Source organism: Aspergillus saccharolyticus, assembly GCF_003184585.1.
Source record: "Aspergillus saccharolyticus JOP 1030-1 unplaced genomic scaffold BP01scaffold_4, whole genome shotgun sequence".
Lineage (NCBI taxonomy): Eukaryota > Fungi > Ascomycota > Eurotiomycetes > Eurotiales > Aspergillaceae > Aspergillus > Aspergillus saccharolyticus.
The window spans coordinates 109,167-126,728 of NW_020290614.1; the positions used below are offsets into that span (position 1 = coordinate 109,167).

The 17,562-nt window shown below is 51.7% G+C and overlaps 2 protein-coding genes across 2 annotated transcripts; both read right to left on the reverse strand.

Annotated features, from left to right (window-relative positions):
- Nucleotides 1-690: 690 nt before the first annotated feature.
- BP01DRAFT_289157 (stress-regulated transcription factor RPN4) lies at nt 691-2,889 on the reverse strand (the record flags this gene model as incomplete). The annotated part of the gene is made up of 2 exons (XM_025571568.1): nt 691-1,928; nt 1,995-2,889. 2 exons carry the CDS (start codon nt 2,887-2,889, stop codon nt 691-693), a joined length of 2,133 nt encoding a protein of 710 aa, XP_025434328.1.
- Nucleotides 2,890-10,042: 7,153 nt separating this feature from the next.
- BP01DRAFT_146038 (pentafunctional protein ARO1) lies at nt 10,043-15,502 on the reverse strand. The gene is made up of 4 exons (XM_025570588.1): nt 15,339-15,502; nt 10,380-15,064; nt 10,263-10,307; nt 10,043-10,194 (listed from the first exon to the last, which is right to left on the reverse strand). Exons 2-4 carry the CDS (start codon nt 15,054-15,056, stop codon nt 10,156-10,158), a joined length of 4,761 nt encoding a protein of 1,586 aa, XP_025434329.1. The 5' UTR covers nt 15,057-15,064; nt 15,339-15,502; the 3' UTR covers nt 10,043-10,155.
- Nucleotides 15,503-17,562: the final 2,060 nt, after the last annotated feature.

The following is a 17,562-nucleotide window of genomic DNA, read 5'->3' on the forward strand; positions in this document are numbered from 1 at the left end:
AAAAAAAAAAAAAAAAAAAAACATCGTAAGCAGTAACAGAGCACATGCGACACATCATAACGTAATCAATCGTACACTGTCAAGTTATAGTACATAGCATGGTTGAAGGATTTGAATCCCTCTCAAAGAGAAAAAGTATTGAACAGATCCAGCTGCGCAAAGCGTCACAAGTATAATCACAGTATCATCATCATCCCATATGAACAAAGTGCTTCTTTTAATGCGACCGTATCCCCCTTGGACCCAATGATAATGAACAGAAATCTAAAAGATGCAGCAGAAAAATACAAAAGGCTGGCTCATGAATACAGAAAGAAAGAGCATGTACGTCATCAGAGGGCTGAAAGCGATAGATAGAAAAGAACAATTGGATGGGTTTACCTCGCGGTATACCCGTCCAGATCGGGAGCCGGTGATGTCATGGCTGATGCTTCAGGCTGCGAGGCCTCAAGGGCTGTCGCTCAAAGCGGAAGTCCGTTCCGTCGATCCGGACCCGTTAGCGAGTCGTTACCCGTTCGGGACTAGTCCATGACGTCGAAGGCTTTGTAGCGTCATATAGACTCACTGACTGTTCCGAACGGTGGAACACTCGCACCCCCTTCCCAGATAGGGGATTTGTTGCTGCTTGTCACGATCGTGGGGTTTGAACCATATTCACTAGCGCCGTAGAGACAGAGATCCACTGGAGCTTTACTCCCTGCCTCTCCGACGCTGCTTGCCGGGCCAGTCGACCTCAGGGTGCACCACGCGCATGTGCCGGGTGAGCGCATCATTGCGAGAAAAGGTCTTCTCTTCCGTGCACAAGTGACACCGAACCTTCTGCTTGCGAGCGTTGTGGATCGTATCCTCGTGGCGGGTCAAATCGTAGGGACGAGAGAATATCGAGTTGCACGGCTTGCCCGTAGAGGGGTTGATGCGTTCACACTTGTGAGGACCCGCCTGAGAGTTCCGGGCCGAATTGTCGCGCCCGGCAAGGTGCCCACCAGGAGTGGTCTGGCGATGCGCCTCACGCTTGTGCTTCTGTAGCTTAGCGGGCGTTTCGAACCGTAGAGTGCAACCGTGATAGGTGCAGGTGTAGGTCCCACTGTCAGACGAGGTGTTGTCAGGTCGAGCAATTTCCGCCTTGACAGGCTGGATGGCCATTCTTGGCTGTCCACGAGGAGATGTCAACTCGGTCGTAGGAAGAATTTCGCTGCCAGTGGACTCAAATCGTGGCAGTGAGGCAGGGAACTCAGGAGTCTGATGAAGGAGGCTGTTCTGTTTAGACTGTTGCTGGTGGGAATTCTGCTGCTGTTGGCCAAAAGGATATTGCTGCCCAGACACATGAGTGGCATATTGTGCGGGGAAAGCCTCCATGGAAGTGAAGTTCTGGGTGGGTTGGTAAGAGGAAGAGCTTTCGCGACGCAATCCACTCAGCGCATCGCCCAGATTGAAATCGGGCTGGGATGAGGGGGGAAACAGCGGCATTCCAGGTGCGTGCAGATCAGAGTCATCGCCCTCATGGTAATCCAACAGTGCATCCTTGGGAGACATCGTTTTCGGCTCGTTCTGCGATGACGAGGCCATGCTCACACCATTTTGTGGTCCAGGCACACTGGTCGCCATTTGAGGGTGATGCAAAGCAGCGCTATTGTACTCCGCAGCCATTGGAGAGTTCTGTCGGAAAGGAGAGCGATCTCGCTGCAGGCTTCCCATAGGAGACTGTGACCGCGCAGACAGGTGACCCTGATTCGCAGCCTGCAGTCTATCAGCAATGGTGCTGTGGTATGCCGGAGCAAGCATATTTTGCTGATTAGTGGGCTGCTTGGGGACCTGTGGCGTAGGCATCAAAGCCGGGTTGTACAGCTCATCTTGGTAAATATCAGAGATGGTCCGGTTCAGCTTGGGAATGCCAATTGTCAACGTGTTCGGAGTTTGATGGACGAAGTCTGAAAGTGAATCGAGATGTAAGTAATCGTCCATCCACTTGTCCACATCAACAAAGCGTTTCTCACCATTGGTGGTCTTCGATGACTCGTCGAGTTCATCGAAGCCTGTCTGCGGAGTGACTGGGGAGTTCTGGCTCACAGTCGACACTGAATAATCGCTGGACTGGTGCTGGTGGCGAGGCTGGTATTGCTGCTGCTGCTGCTGCTGCTGCTGCTTCTGCTGTTGCTCCATAACAGCCCGCCTCATAGCGGCTTCTGCGTCAGCTGAACTACCGTCCTGGAATGAACTTGCAAGAAGCGAGTTCTGCACTGGAGTCTGAGATGGGGTGGGAAGTGGCTTCGACTGGCCGTTGAGCCTCTGATAGGAGCTGCCGGCCGGCGCTGATCGGCTGGAGGGACTGGAAGCGACTTTCAAATGCGAGTCATTATTGTACTGGGACATGCGCGATAGGTTATTTTGAATGCGAGCAGCGTTCAGCAACTGCAGGTTCCCATCCCACCCGTGGTTGTTCGGGGCGGAATGTTGCGCCAGCATTTGGGCGTTATCGTCGTAGTATGGTTGGTAGAAGTAGGGCTGGGAGGATTGTGGTGAGGCCGAAGGTTGGTAGCTGATCGTGGGGTTATATGAGGAGGAAGGGGTCATCGAAGGTGCCTCGAAGGAGTTGCTGTCGAAGACAGCAGAAGAGTAATCCGCGGCCACCGCCGTGGTTGGGTAGTGGGAAATGATCGAGGCGGGAGAGGAGGTGGGAGAGGATGGGGCGGAAGACGGCGGAGAAACGAACTGCAAGTCTGGGTGATATTGGAAAGGGGTCTGAAGTCGTGGCTGGTGATACAGGGCCTCGTGTGAATATTCAGGTAGGAGTTGGTCGTCTTGTATGCAAATGGGATCCTGGTGGTTGAAGAACGGGACAGAAGTTGGTTCAGTGATAAAACCCTTACGTACGGCAGGGTGCATGAACATAATGTTGCTTGTGTCGAAATCAGACGTCAGACTTGATATGACGCCGACTGGAGACAGTGGATTTGCCACCCAGAGAAAATCGAGAGTTTAGTGAAGATAAGTTGGCACAACGGCCCCCAAAAGTCTCAAAGGGGCCAAGATCGAAGTTTAGAAAAGGCTTGCTGAACAGTTGCAACCGGAGAATCGGAGACAGAGAGTTTGAAGGGGGGGGGTCCCCGGAGTCAAACTAGATGTGTTTAATAAGTCGAAGCGTCTGGAAACGTCGGGCAGAGGGAGACTGTTCAGGCTGAGAGAATCGGATCGAGAGGCTCAGCCAAGTGGAGTACCGCGGTTATGAGAGTACTAAGGTTCACAAATTGACTGGTTAATTGAATCTGATCCAATGATGCGAGAACCAGGGCAAATGGTAGGGTAGGTAGTATGAGAGAAGAAGTAGCGAGAGAAGGAGTCGATGTAAGTATGTGGATAGACTTACTATGTATGAGTAGAGGGAGAAGTGGGTTGTTTGATGAGTGTATTGTATAGATGATAAGGTAATTGAGAGAATAGAGATCAAAGTTGAAAATCAGAGGGAGATATGGGAGGCGAAGTGGAATTGATATATAAGATGGGGGTGGATGGGTAATGAATAATGTTCACAGCTGGAGGGGGGGGGGGGGGTGATGTGGAGGGGACTCCATCATTCCTTATGTATGAGATGACGTTTAGCCCTGCAGAGAGGGAGGACCGATACTAAGGTAGAAACTACATTCGGCAATCACCGACAGTCATCCTTTCCCACGCTTAACCTGGCCGTCCGCCGATCCTTAGGATTGGGTCTGGTATTAGTGTATGGTAAATTTACGCAACCGTATGGTTATGCGGCCGAAACGAAAGCATCCACTTGGCTGCGGACCTGCAGTGGACTCGATCTGCATGGCTGTCCGGGGGAACTTGCTGGCCAGTCCGGCCTTAGGCAAAGTTCCCACCCCCAGTCGACCCAAAGTTTTCTCATTTTCCCACGACTCACGCTCCTTACGGAGTAGTATGGGATACAAGCCACAATTAACTGTCAAGTCCACGACAGCGAAGCTAGACCGGGTGACCGGATCCCTCTTTCAGGGAGAGTCCAGATCATACTAGAATTCACGCTCTAGTGAATGATTAACACTGACTCAGGCTATTAGTGCGACAAAGACAGAGACAATCATGGAGGATTTTTCCACCCACCTCTTCGGCTAGCTTAGGGAACAATAGTATGTCTGTTCCAAATTTTTTGGTCTTGCGCCTGATAATAGCACCCTAGGGCAGCCAATCATCGCTCCAGAAATTCTAGCTAAGCCACAAGCATTCCTTAGAGACAAAAAAGAATGCCGTGGACGATCCGATCTCGTGTACTCTTTTGGGCGGACCCTTACAGATGACATGTTCGACAGATGAAGATTACAGCGCATGTCAATGGGCGAACATCCATCATTTTTTTCACTGGCGCCTTGCCTGGCTGGTGCAACCAGCAGGTAGATGCCCGATGGAATGATTGATCTCCACTTGGATATACAACTAGTATTATGACTAAGGTAGTAGTGATTCGCAACGAGGGCTCTGTGAGAGCCACACGTTAGCTGCGCCACATATTCTGTGGCTGGCTCTCTGACTAGTTAGTCATCAACTATTAGTCATTGTTAGTTAATTGACTAGCACTGAGAGGTGGCCTCTAGTTCTTTCAAGAGTCAGCCGGAGTAAACTAGTCAAGACTCCACGGAGCGGACTTGACCGGGGATACGATCTCCGTCATCAAAGCGCTTTCCAATGGGCGCTACTGCATTCTATTCATGCTCGCTAATGCACAATTTATAATGATTGAGACGAGCATTCCATCCTCTTCGGTCTGTCTTTTGAAAAGTTGAGTTGCGTTATGCAGCTCGGCGGAGACTCGGACCAAAACCAGGCCGCAGCCGGCCTATGGCCTAGCTAAATAATAGTAACCTGCAGTCAACTTGATTAGTTACACGCTTACCCCGGCCTCGGGTCTCTCGCCCTGCTGCGCTAGTAGCCTGATTCTTACGGCACCTCTGAGCCGAGCTTGCCCTTTTCTCGGCCGGTGCGATGCAGACTCGGACTATGCAACATCACATCTTACAACTTTTGAAGCGTGATAGGGTCAGCTGACAGCTTTTCTTTCTTAGTTGATTTCTCTTAGACCATTGTCCGATAGTATCAACTGTGTTCGAAAACCGTGGTACGGTACTGATGCTAGTCAAATAGAGGTAGTCACGATGAATCCCGATCTTTATCGGTCTCCCGGAGATAAGCCACAATGTCCAGGGCTCACTTTTTCAATGCTTTCTACATATGAGTCATGAACGCTTCTTGTAAAAAGAATCCTGTACCACATTGCTGTGGATGTCGTACGATTATAAACATACAATTCATGATGAGACATAGACAGAAGCCAGGTTGACCCTGACTTGTTGTCAGGTGCATTGAGAGAATGAGGTGACATGACATGATGTGGCGCACAGATTAGCTGTTCCTCACTCAACCCTCAATAGGCCTCTCGCGGTGGGTTGATATTCACATGCTCTTTGAAGACTCCGAGTATTTTCAGCAACCAATAAAGAAAGCATGGAAGTGGACACATCTCCGCGTAGCCTTTGGGGAACTGCATCTCGTCCGTTCTCTCTACGCCTATCTCTCTGTTTCCAACTCATGGCAGCCCCATAAACTGATGCGAGAACCAAGACATCGCTCCACATCGGCAGTCTTGCTGTAGGACATCGCTTACCAGTCTTGCAATCTGATTCGTGCATCCTTGAAGCCACTACAGATTAGAGTCAAAGCCGTCCGGCTCCACTTATGCTTCCAAGCACGTCCAATTGCTGCTGCTTCCAGCCTGCCACTGCTGTCAGAGAGCTTTGCTCGTCCAAATTTCACATTCCCCGGGGCACGGAGCCAATCATTTGACCCACAAGCATGTTACAGAGTACCGGGACACCTGAACTGCGGTGGCAACATAGCTCTCCCACTGCGAGCACCGGCATGTCTTCCTTCATGAAAAAAGCCATTCATCGAGCAGGGAACCCGTCTGCCTGGGGCTCAGCTCCTCATTGTACATAGCAACACACCTTCACCTCCCGCCGCGTAATCTAGCTGTCAAACCACAAGCGGAGTTTCCAGGAAAGGGAACAATTCCGATCGTATTCAGACGGATCCTTTGCAGCCCAGGCTGAAAAGTGCACAGTGCTGAATCTGGACAACGAGGAGGGTGGATTGGACCCGCCGAGTCTGGAGAAGGGGTACCAGTGGTCGGGCGGTACATGCCATCGGGTTTGCTCGCCTCTCTGGGGAAAAGGAAGCCCGTGAGTAGATACGTTACTCGGTTTAGTGTAGTCGGTGCAGTACATGGTCCAACATAGCGGCTGCAAGCCACAAAACCACCCAATCCCCTAAACCCCCAATTCGGGGACTTTGCACGAGAGTCTAAAGTGGCATCAAAACTATAAAGTCCTACTTACCCGTCATGCCATCCAAAATGAGCCCACGTTGTTGCCGGGCAGAGGACCCGAAAGTCAGAGCAAAAGTCAAAATTTCTGTGACCGACCAAGAAAGTTCCCATGCGCATTGCTTGCAAGTCCGCGACAGGTAAACAAGCGCATGGAAGCCAAACTCAAAATTACAAAACAGTAACAGTACCAAAACATGAAATTCCTGTTGAAAGGGGTCTCTGAAAGGGGACCATAGATTCTCATTGGTGTGGTTTGATCCCAGGAGTCAGCACCTTATGCTTCATCGGTGCTGCCACATGTTTTCCTTGTTCCGATTCCGACAGCAGTTCGATGCCCAGTAGGGCGAACGGACACCGCGCTAATGCAGAGAAGCAGAGATTTTTTTCCTTCATCGTCCCTCATTGAGGAATTTTGGCACACCCCTGCAGAAATAAGGAGAGGGTGGGAAGCATGATTGGTCATGCAACTAACACAGCCACAGCCACCGATGAAATGGCAGCTTATTCGTGGGGCTTCGGTAAGGGATAGGGAGGAGGGGGGGATGGTGCCGATCTCCGTGGGTAAGGAAAATGATTGTCCCTAGAAGTGGATTCGAGTCACAGACTCACAGCAATTGGATCGATGCTGATGCTGAATAATGCCCTACCTAAACGGGGGACAGCTAGCGGCGGCCTGAGGTGTACGTTTGGAGCCTGACGGACTACCGTACACCGTACTGTACAGTACCCGCAAACCTCCTCCTTCCGAGGGCTTCGGTTCTTACAGATGGTAACCTGGCTGGCGGGTTTTCTACTCCATCCCAGAACCGGGTTAGTGGAAAGTCGGCCCCTCCGGCGCGCGCTTAAAGTTTTTCTGGTGTCTTTCCAGAAACCTGCTAAAATTGGGCCACGATGGCTGAATCGGGGTCCGTGCAGCTGAAAAAATTCCTCTTTAAGTCTAGTGTCTACTAGAGTGAGCGTGGCCCTGCCCTCCCATGCAGTCTAGTCTCCTGCAGTGTCCATTGGCTGGGAGCTCGGCCCATACCGGAAAGAAAACCGTCACGGTCTGTATCTTGCATCGCCAGGTATAGATCGATGAAGCATTTCCGAGGACCTCTTCTCAGTCCGCTAGTAGCGACTTTGGAAGAGAAAAACTCTGCTAGCTCCGAGGAGGAATCCTTCAGCTGCAGCAGTAACAGCAGGATCTAAGCCTTCTTCGTCGACGGAGTACGAAAAATATTTCCGAGCATATCGAGTCATCATTATGCGATGCGAAGAAACTTTTGTGCCGGATACTCGCGGGTTCCCGGCTCACAATCTAACAGCATCTCGCGCACTACATAGAGTTTGGGTTACGAGGAATATGCTTGTAAATGACGTTTCTCTTGAAGACCTAGTGATTGGGAAACTATTTCCCTTGAGCCGGAGTTGTCCTCTCCCCCTCTCCCCGAGTACCAATGTCCCTGTCAAAAGTCAATCGGTGGTATCACGTAGTCGTTGGGTCATCATCGGCCCGGTAGATCAAGACCAAGGGTTACCCCCCTGTCCCCCCATCTTTGGCATCGCGGCACGCGGTTCCTTGCCGATGTGCTAGAGAGGAGGGAACAACCAACCCCCCAAAACCAACTAACCTACCAGCATAGTACAATACTCAAGAAAGACGAACATTTTTTTTTTCCTAAGTGGCATCTGGCCTTCACTTTGGGGCGGAGTAATATGCCAGAGTTCAAGTGTAGTTGATCTTTAGCCGTACAGTTCACCGGCAGAGACGTTCTCGACCGAGCGACCGACCGAACCAGAACTGCTAAGTCTATCAAGCGGCATAGTGCCTTTCCATACCTACATTAGTCCGGAGTAGTGCATACATACTTCATACGCATCAGGTGGAGAATAATGTTTCAGCTGACACGACAACAATTGTCAGATATGATTCAGATCAAGCAAGACAATGGTTATTCCTCATTCAAGGTCGAACACGAAGCGAGACAACCCCAAACCGATTCAGATCTTGTACAGCGAGTGACAAGTCTTCACGCAACGGAGATGTCTTCCCCGAGGAATGGGACTGAATCTCCGCCATTGCTCAGAATCTGACTTTCGGATCCCTTGTCGTCCCTATCGGAGAGGGCTGCTCTTTCCTATTGGCCTTATACATACTAATATTAGTCGATAATATCCGAGTTATAGGTCTTGCCCATTGTTCTCGCAAGAACGGTCGCAATCAGATAAAGTCAGGTTTAAAGTATGTGGTGGTGGCGTTGATAAACTCGCCCGTTAACTGTACGGAGCACATACATCAACCGCAGAGGCTAAATGGAACCTCGTTCTTCTCACCCTGAACGACTTTTTAAAATAGTTACCTGCACGTAATGAATTTCAGACAATGTCTGACAGCAATTTCCTCCTGCTATTCCTACTCATGGTTCCAGACAAACGACACTTGCATAGCGCACACACATACACAAACTAACCCACTTTCCCAGTTGCTCACTTACTCACGAGGACATTCACCTAACCACAACCCACACAATCTAGACCACCCTCTCACACCAGGAAAAGGCGCCTAGACAAAAACGACGCTCTCGAAAAAGAAAATGTCAACAAACAAGAATCAGATCATGCATCTCATCCGAACGAACCGAGCGTTGAGGGTCTGGACTCCGACCGCAGCCCAAATCCATCGCGGTCTAGATTTTGACCCGCGCGACCGGACGGACGGACCTTCTCTGTCCCTTCAACGTCTAGACTCTGCACCTCTCCAAGTCTGGACTTCCTGGTGCAGGGAGTCAGATATTGGGGTATTGTTGATCGCTCTAGCATATTCAGCAAGAGAGTTTTCAAGACTATCTCCTCGCACGCCATCCAGGCTCTGATCGGGTTTTTTTTCCACGGAGATCAAACACTGGAAAGAATTAGTCGAGTAGGATGGTCATCTGATCTTAGACATACTCCGTAGTACCGGGTACGAGTCCGTATCAACAGTAGTTACTTTACGGACTTACGAAGTAGACAACGGATGTGTGCTATTAATAGTACGCATGTTTTTCTTTTTTTCTCCCTCTCGGTCCCCCCATACTAACTACTCAAGATGACTATGTATTGTACATACTACAAGGTCATTATCATGCTGCACGAATTGTCTCCAACATAAGCTCTTAGTTGTGGAAATCCATTGCAAAATATGCAAGGACACGTGTTGAGGAGGTCGGTGGTGCGGTGCCCTTTCAGCATAAGACTGACTTACCGAGTAATTTACTCGTACCATCTACAGGTCCTACGCGTAAGTGTAATTCGATCTTCTTACCCCGCTTCTTGTCGGGGGGTCAATATAAGTTCCGGCCGGATTCGACTTGTCTCGCTGTGGTTGCTTGGTAGACCACTGGGTCTTAGAACCGGTCAACCAATTTGTCACGATGGTCGTCTCGTGACCTTTCATTGCAAAGGTGTCAACGTGACTCATGTCATTAACCCCTTCTCAAGTCCGACTCACGCTGATGGGGAGATGGGCGCAGCAAGCCTCGACAGAAGAGAACAATTAACGACTAGACCAGAACCGCCACACGGTGTGCTTCTTTAGCGTTACGAGGATGTAGTAAAGGGCCCTTTGTTGGCCACCATGTGACAGACTGAACTTGGTCATGGATCTATTACTATCATCTACGGGTGATCAAGCTGTAATGGATTTCGACAAAAACACGAATGCGGACAGGATTTTCTTTTGAGTAAGATCCACTAGGTTTCCGGGGAAATGCGACGCCCTATCGTTCCCTCAACCCAACTGTCCGGTGCTGAGACAGACAGCTTCATGCAGATTCGGCACTGGGCGATCCAATCACGGCTTCCTATTATCGTGTGTCAGCTACGCTGTGCCTTTGTTTTCAGCTCCGATGGCGCGTAGCCCACAACTTACCCTTGCATTCTGGTAGAGTGGCGAGATACCGGTCCAGCGTTGGAACTAAGCACACACATTCAAAGTTAGCCTCGGTGTATACAGACAGAAATGGGACCTCCTTGTGGTCGGTCATACCTGGTACCAGCCTTGGCCAACAAGAACCTCCAGGCCGGGGACAGTGTGCCAACCTGCGTCGGACGCCAACTGCATCAGGGTCGTCACAGCAGGCTTGTAGGCCATCTCGAGGAGCACCCGGGGGACCTTCTCCATGGCCTTGGCAATGTCAGCATCAGCCTCCTGGGCACGTGCGAACATGTGGCAGAGGATCTCGCGCATGCCGATGTCGATGGGCTTGTCGGCGGGAATAGTGCCAATCGCCACCTTCGGGATCGTGTCTAGCGACTCGGCTGAGTCCACGATTCGGATGTTGTAACTTGTAGGGAACGTGGACACCATAGTTTCGAGCTTGGCCGGGGACCGTCCAACAATGTAAATAGGAGAGAAGCCCATGTTGTGAAGAGCGTAGATGGCGGCGCGAGCCGTGCCTCCTCCACCAATGACGACGGCACTAGCCTCCCCGTTACTACCGTAGACGCCAGCGTTGCGAAGAGACAGTGTCATTCCCTGCCAATCCGTGTTGTAACCGACCAGACGACTAGGCTTGTCTTGGCCAGCCGAGACAGGGACAATGGTGTTCACAGCGCCGATGATCTCAGCGTCAGAGGCGATCTCGTCCAGCAAGGGCATGATGTCTAGCTTCAAAGGAATCGTGACTGAAGCGCCTCCGAAGTCAGGAGAGCGGATGAAATCCTTGACGTCTTCAGCGTTGGCCGTCTCCAGACGGCTGTACTCGTGAGGGAGACCCATCTGGGCAAAAAGCGTGTTGTGAAGAGCCGGAGAGCGAGACTGGGATATCGGAGTGCCGAAAAGTGCGAACTTCTTAGGCTTGATTTCTCCCATCAGGGACAGCCCCTTGCGGATCTCCGTCGCAGAGAGCTGACCGGGAGCAGCTTTGAATGGGAGACTCGGGTGAGACACGGGGGTCATGAATCCGTTTAAGATTCGGCTCAATTGTCCATTGTCACCCATGTTGATGGCAATCACAGGAACGTCATGTGCCTCGGCGGCCCACTGCTTGAATTTCCTCAAAGCAGTGTTATCGTCAAGGCTCTTGGCAACACCAACGAGCTTGATCACGTCGCCATATTCAAGCGCGCGGTTGTAGTATTTCATCCAGGACATGTTGCCCCACGCGAGCTCTCCTTTAGGGTCGTGGTGAGAGGCAATGATTTTGGAATAGCCTTTAGACTCCGTGACCGAGCGCAGCAAATCGTCAGGGAATGCGATCTCCAGGTCCACGAACTCGGCCCCAGATCGAATCGCAAGACGGTAGAGCTCCCTAGCCTCATCGTAGGCATTATCTGGGAAGCGACCACCTTGACTCTTGGTACGGATAGTGAAGATCAGAGGGAGGGAAATCTGACTACGAAGGAACGAGATCTGCTCGGCCACATAGTCGACTGAGGGAATCTCGTCATCCGAGGCCGGATCCTGGAGTAGATCAACCCGTAGTTCCACTGCATCAGAGCCGACACAGACTTCTTTCAGGATGTCACTAGCCGACCGGAGATCAGGTAGAGTGAGGGAGACAAAGAACGAGTGTTCCTTGCGTTTCATGATGTCGAGACTGTCGATCTCTCCGGTAACAGTCTTCAAGAAGCGCTTGAAGTCTTCCGATGCCCGGGCGAGACCCCCAGCGCTCGCCGTCTGACTGTAGTACTGCAAATTGCTGCATTCCTGGAACCAGGGCTTGCGACGCAACCACACTCCCATCATATCTTCAACATAGGCCGGACGAGTACGGTCAATATTGAGGAAGTCCATGACTTGCTTGATATCACGCAGAATGAGCAGGACATTACCCTTGGTCTTATGGTAATCCGTAAGCAACTTTCTGGCCTCTGGGATCTCGACAATGCCGCCACCGCAAGCGAAGACATATCCGGTGGCGCGTTCTTTCAAGGTACGCTGGAGAAGCTTGAGCTCGGCGTCTCTGAAGCCCTGCCATCCGCGCTGCTTGATTAGCTCGGGGATCGTCATGCCTTCCGTCTTCTCAAGCTCGGTATCCAAATCAACGAATGGCCGGTTCAGGGTATTTGCAAACCAATGTCCACTTGTAGTTTTTCCCGCGCCACGCATGCCGATGATGAAGACAGACGCACTGGACTTCTCCACTTGCGTAAGAGCCGAGACCTCTTCCTCCTTGAGCTCCTTACCCTCAAGCTTCACACCGAACAATTGTTTCAGAGTATCCCACCAGCCGGGCCAGGTTTTACCAACGCACTCACGCTCGAGGATCAGAGTCGATTGGGGAGTCACAAGAGAGAGAACGCTGAAACTGTAAGCCACACGATGGTCATCATAGCAGAAGATACCACCAGCAGGCTGTCGGAGAGTCGAACGATCAATTCCATCGATTTCAAGTCCATCATCATGCTCGCGGCAGACGACACCGAACTTGGCAAGTTCATCCTTCATAGCCTTGATGCGGTTGCACTCCTTCACACGCTGATTAGCGATACCGTAGATGCGCGTGGTGTGGTTTGATCCTTCGCCGCGAGCAACTGCTGCCAGAACCGAGGCTCCAAGGAAAGCATCAGTCATGGGTTCCATGTCTACGTTAGGCAACGGTCGCAGAGCACCTCCAGGAGCTCCCGTGACGGTGGTGGAAGTATCCGTTTGCTCAACGGTGCATCCCATAGGGCGCAACACTTCCACTGCGAAGCGGGCGTCACCCTGGAGGGACTTCGAACCGATGTTGGGAACAGTACAAGTGGTGCCGGTCAGGGCGGCAATGGCCAGAGGGTAGGTAGCCGAGCTGGCATCACTTTCCACCATGTATTCAGCAGGGTTGACATAACGTCCCTGAGGGATGTGGTAGGTGTGCTCCTCAGTGCTGGACTTTTGCACGTCAATGCCGAAAGATCTCATCATCGCCGTGGTCATATCGATGTAAGGCTGGGAAATGGGCTTTCCGCCCACAAGCTTCAGGGTGACCGGCTCCTTGGCGTAAGGCGCGCACATGAGCAACGAAGACACATACTGCGACGAAACCTTGGCAGCAAGGTTGATTCTGCCACCAGCAAACCCGCCGGAGGCAGCGATCTTCAAAGGCAGGCTGCCCTTACTCTCCATGTACTCAACCGACGCACCATTTGCCGTGAGGGCATCAACCAAGTCGCCAATAGGTCTCTGTTTCATGCGGTTGTTGCCTGTGAGAATGTTGTAGTCCACATCGCCGGGTGTAGCAAGGGTAGCAGCTGTCGTGAGGAAGCGCGACGCCGTACCCGCATTTCCCAGGTACAGCGGCGTGGAGGTCGCTTGGAGATCACCTCCCTTGCCATTCACCACGAGGACCTCACCCTCCTCCTCCCAAGAGAAGGTGCAAGCTCCCAGTCGCTCCAAAGCATTCAACATAACTTCTGTGTCATCCGAGTGGAGCAAGTTCTTGATACGGCAGGTGCCCGATCCGAGAGCGGCCAGAACCAAGGCCCGGTTCGAAATGCTCTTCGATCCTGGGGGAGTACAGACGACATTCGATGCCGGGGCGACACCGGGATACACCTCGATGCTTGGGGCGAGGACAACACTGATGTCCTCATTCGGGACGACGCTGGCCTTGGGCTCGTAAGTGCGTCCGATGGCTGAAAGTAGGACGACCTTCTTCTTAGGCCCATCGTTCTTCTTGTCCAAGGCCATGTTGAAGAGCAGCTGCTCGACAGAGCAATGTTTGCCAGCAGTGAGCTTTCGGATGCGCGCATCCTTCAGTGACGTGGGCAAACCATAAGCGGACAGACACTTGACAATACGAGCGACCGCAACACCCTTCAGGATACCCAGATGACGGGCCAATTCGGCCTCTTTGACCATACCAATGGCGACGCACTCACCATGGAGGACTTGAGGGGTCAAAATAGCCTCAATGGCATGACCAATGGAGTGACCCCAGTTCAGCAGGTTGCGTAGACCACCCTCACGCTCGTCCGCGGACACAACGTAAGCCTTGTGCCGAGCAGACGCCAGGATACGAGCCTTCATGATGTCTTCAATTCCCTGGAAGCGGCGCTGGCCAGGCTTGACCTCCTGACGAACGGCAGACAGAATCACCTCCGCATTGTCTTCCAACGCGGTGAATTCTTCCTCGCTCGAAATGGCTGCCGTCTTAATCACCTCCGCCATGCCGTTGATGAACTCGCGCGCGGGAAGCGTCTCCAGAAATTCGAGGTCGATGTAAATCCTCGTCGGCTGCCAAATCGAGCCGATCAGGTTCTTCCCAAGCGGCGTATCAATTGCTGTCTTTCCACCAATGGAGGAATCCACCATGGCGAGCAACGTGGTGGGAACTTGCACATAACGGACACCGCGCATGTAGGTTGAAGCGACAAACCCCGTCAAATCCCCAATCACACCTCCACCGAGAGCAATCACAACTGTATCCCGGCCACATGGTGGGCTCTGACTTAACATCCAGTCCTCGATGGCGGCTTTCGTCTGTCGGGATTTGGACACCTCACCAGGGGCAACCTGATAGATCAGCAGACGCGGGGAGGGGGTCACGGTAGCGGCGACGGCATCGAAAGCTTTTTGGAAATCTGGGGTGTAGATAGAACCGATATTCGTGTCTGTGATGAGAACATAGGTGGTAGAAGAGCAATTGCTGATCAGGTCTTGCGCGACATAGTTGCGCCAGAGGCCAAAATCAGCGATGATGCTCTCCTGACCGAGTATGCTGATCTTCGTGGGTTCGGGCATCTTGAAGACTGCTAAGTACAAGAAAATGTTAACTCGAAAAGAGGAACCGAGTCTGTGCTTGATTCATGCTGTGGGAATGAATTTGCCAAAGACCTCTCAGGCGCAGGTCCCGCGCTGACTTGACCGACTGCGATTTTTCTCTCTTGCGCGGGAAACGAGAGATGCGATCGGAGAGTTGAGTGAAAGAGATGCTTATTCATAACGAACAGAGACAGAGGGAAAAAGAAAAGACAAGATGAAGGAATTGGATTTCAAAAACAGAAAGACTTTACTCGTACATACCTCTCGAGCCCAATGACTCGGACAACGCGGACACAATCCACTCTGCGACGGATTCCGGCGGAGTGAGACCGAAGAAAGCGGAAGAGAGGGGTTGGCGTAGGAAAGGGACAACGAGAATGAGAAAGACAAGTTGAAGGATCTCGAAGGAAGATTGACGCAAGGGGATGCTCGACCAAGGAGAGAGTAACCAAGAAATGGAGAGCCGCTCGAGCTGAGGGGGGGGTAAATCTGCAGCTCCACCCAATTCAGACACAAACGACTGACTCACTGTGTAGAAAAAAAAAGGTGGCCCGCCTCCGATGTCGTCCTGTCCTCCCGCGGGTGACTTGAACCATCTTATTTTACCCAAGCTCGATCAATTGCCGCCGTCGGCCACCCCTCCCCCCTTTTAATCTTTTTATTCATATAATTATTATTACCATTTGACAAAGCAGTACATACTCCGAAGTAGCTGCCCTCGCACTTACGGAGTACCGAGTACAAGCTGGTTGATGTCCTCAAGCGGATCGTGGTCCACCAGAGTGGAAAGAGATTCATTCCCAGAATTGCTCGGATCTACATCATGCTCGTTTGTCCATTTTTTTTTTTTTACTTGTGACTAGACTCTTCGCAATCATAACAGGATGTTGTCCCTTTCAAACGCCGTTCCCAAGTCTCCCAGGTCACCCATTCCCGTCATGGTTGTTATTTCTCAAAAGCTGCAAGTGAAGCAGAAACTGTTCATGAAAATGGAGAAGAAGCACAAGCAAGCAACAAGAATCAAGTAAAGACCCCACCAAGGGTCAGACTCCGTACATAACATAAACTGAATCAGGTACGATCGGCACCTGAGACACAGATCCTAGCGGATCTCACCACGACCATGAGATACTAATATCGACCGTATCCACCACCGGAACCTCGCGACGAGTAGTGGTCCCGACCTTGATACCCTCCCCGGCTATATCCACCATTACCGCCACCGCCATGTCTGCCATGGTGTTGATTTCCGGGATTGTTGCCGTAGGAACCTTGTTGATAGTATCCCTGTTGGCTTCGCCCGTAGTAATCATAGTTATTGCCGGGGGCGTTATGTTGCTGCTGGCCCGGATAGGGCCCGCCGCGGTGGTAAGAACCAGACATGCCACCACGGGGAGGAGGGGGCGGTCCTCGATTGTAGCCTCCATAGCCTGAACCGGGAGGGTTCCAACCGGACGCCATGCCCATCGGTGCATTAGAGTTGCCATGGGGCACGAACTTGGGATCAAGGTGCGCGGCAAACGGGTTCGGTCGGTCGCCGGCATTTCGATCACTGGAATAGTTCATGCGACCGCCTCTGCCATTGCGCAGAGGAGCTCCACCGAATGATCGACCCGAGTGCTGAGCTCTGGATTTGACGGCTTGGATGTCCGCATTGTCCAAAGCCGGTTGTGGGAGCTTAACGCCCCGAAGAAGCATAGACTTATGAATGTTCTTTGATTTAGGGATTTCGTAGTTAACACTAGAGAAGGTTGTCAAGTCAGCAAATCAAGAATGCGATGGCAGGCATTTTGCGTGAAAGCGGGGGTGGAACTAACATTAGCGATCGATCCTGCTCGAGAGTTGGCATGCCATATTCCTCTAAGGTGGACACCAGAGAGCTGTGTGGGATGTATGTTTCGTTACGCTCAACCTCGCCAGCCAAGCCTTCACTCACTCGCATATTGAGTTTATACTTGGTGGCTCCCTGCTTCTTGGAGTAGAAGTTGGCAACAAGATCTTGGTATACCGGGTGACTGTCAGCAATCATCAACACTTCCTGGCCCGGGGCATTCCTGGCTTTCTCGTCGTCTGTCAGTAGAGGGTATTTCTTGGCCATGGCGTCCAACAACCGCTTCTCGTCAATGAAAGGCAGCAAAACAACACCCTGCCAGGCAAATTTCTTTCCATTCAAGTCGAGAGGGAAGTCTTCCGGGTAGAAGTCAATGATTTCGCTGTCAGGATCGCTCATCAAGGGGTGGAAGACTTCGGGGATGGCGTGGTTAGATGCAGCTGGGAGCACACCCATCAATTGCTCAAAGGGTCTGAATGGCTTTCCCTTCTCAAAAGACAACTCCATGTCGCCAATATCAACAAAGTCGGCGGCAAAGGGTGCGTAGTGGTATGGGTAATACCACGTCCATGAAGGACAACCTTGGAAATAGTATAGAAGTACCCAGGCCAAGCCCTCCGCATAGGCCCGTGCGACCTTGTGACGGAACTCCTT

What these genes read in the sequence shown, in the direction of transcription:
- BP01DRAFT_146038 (XM_025570588.1), bottom strand. Translation starts at nt 15,056, where the DNA reads ATGCCCGAACCCACGAAGATCAGCATACTCGGTCAGGAGAGCATCATC. An exon ending in TTGGCCAAGGCTGGTACCAG is followed by an intron (nt 10,308 to 10,379) that starts GTATGACCGACC and finishes GTGTGTGCTTAG; the next exon opens with TTCCAACGCTGGACCGGTAT. An exon ending in CACTCTACCAGAATGCAAGG is followed by an intron (nt 10,195 to 10,262) that starts GTAAGTTGTGGG and finishes ACACGATAATAG; the next exon opens with GAAGCCGTGATTGGATCGCC.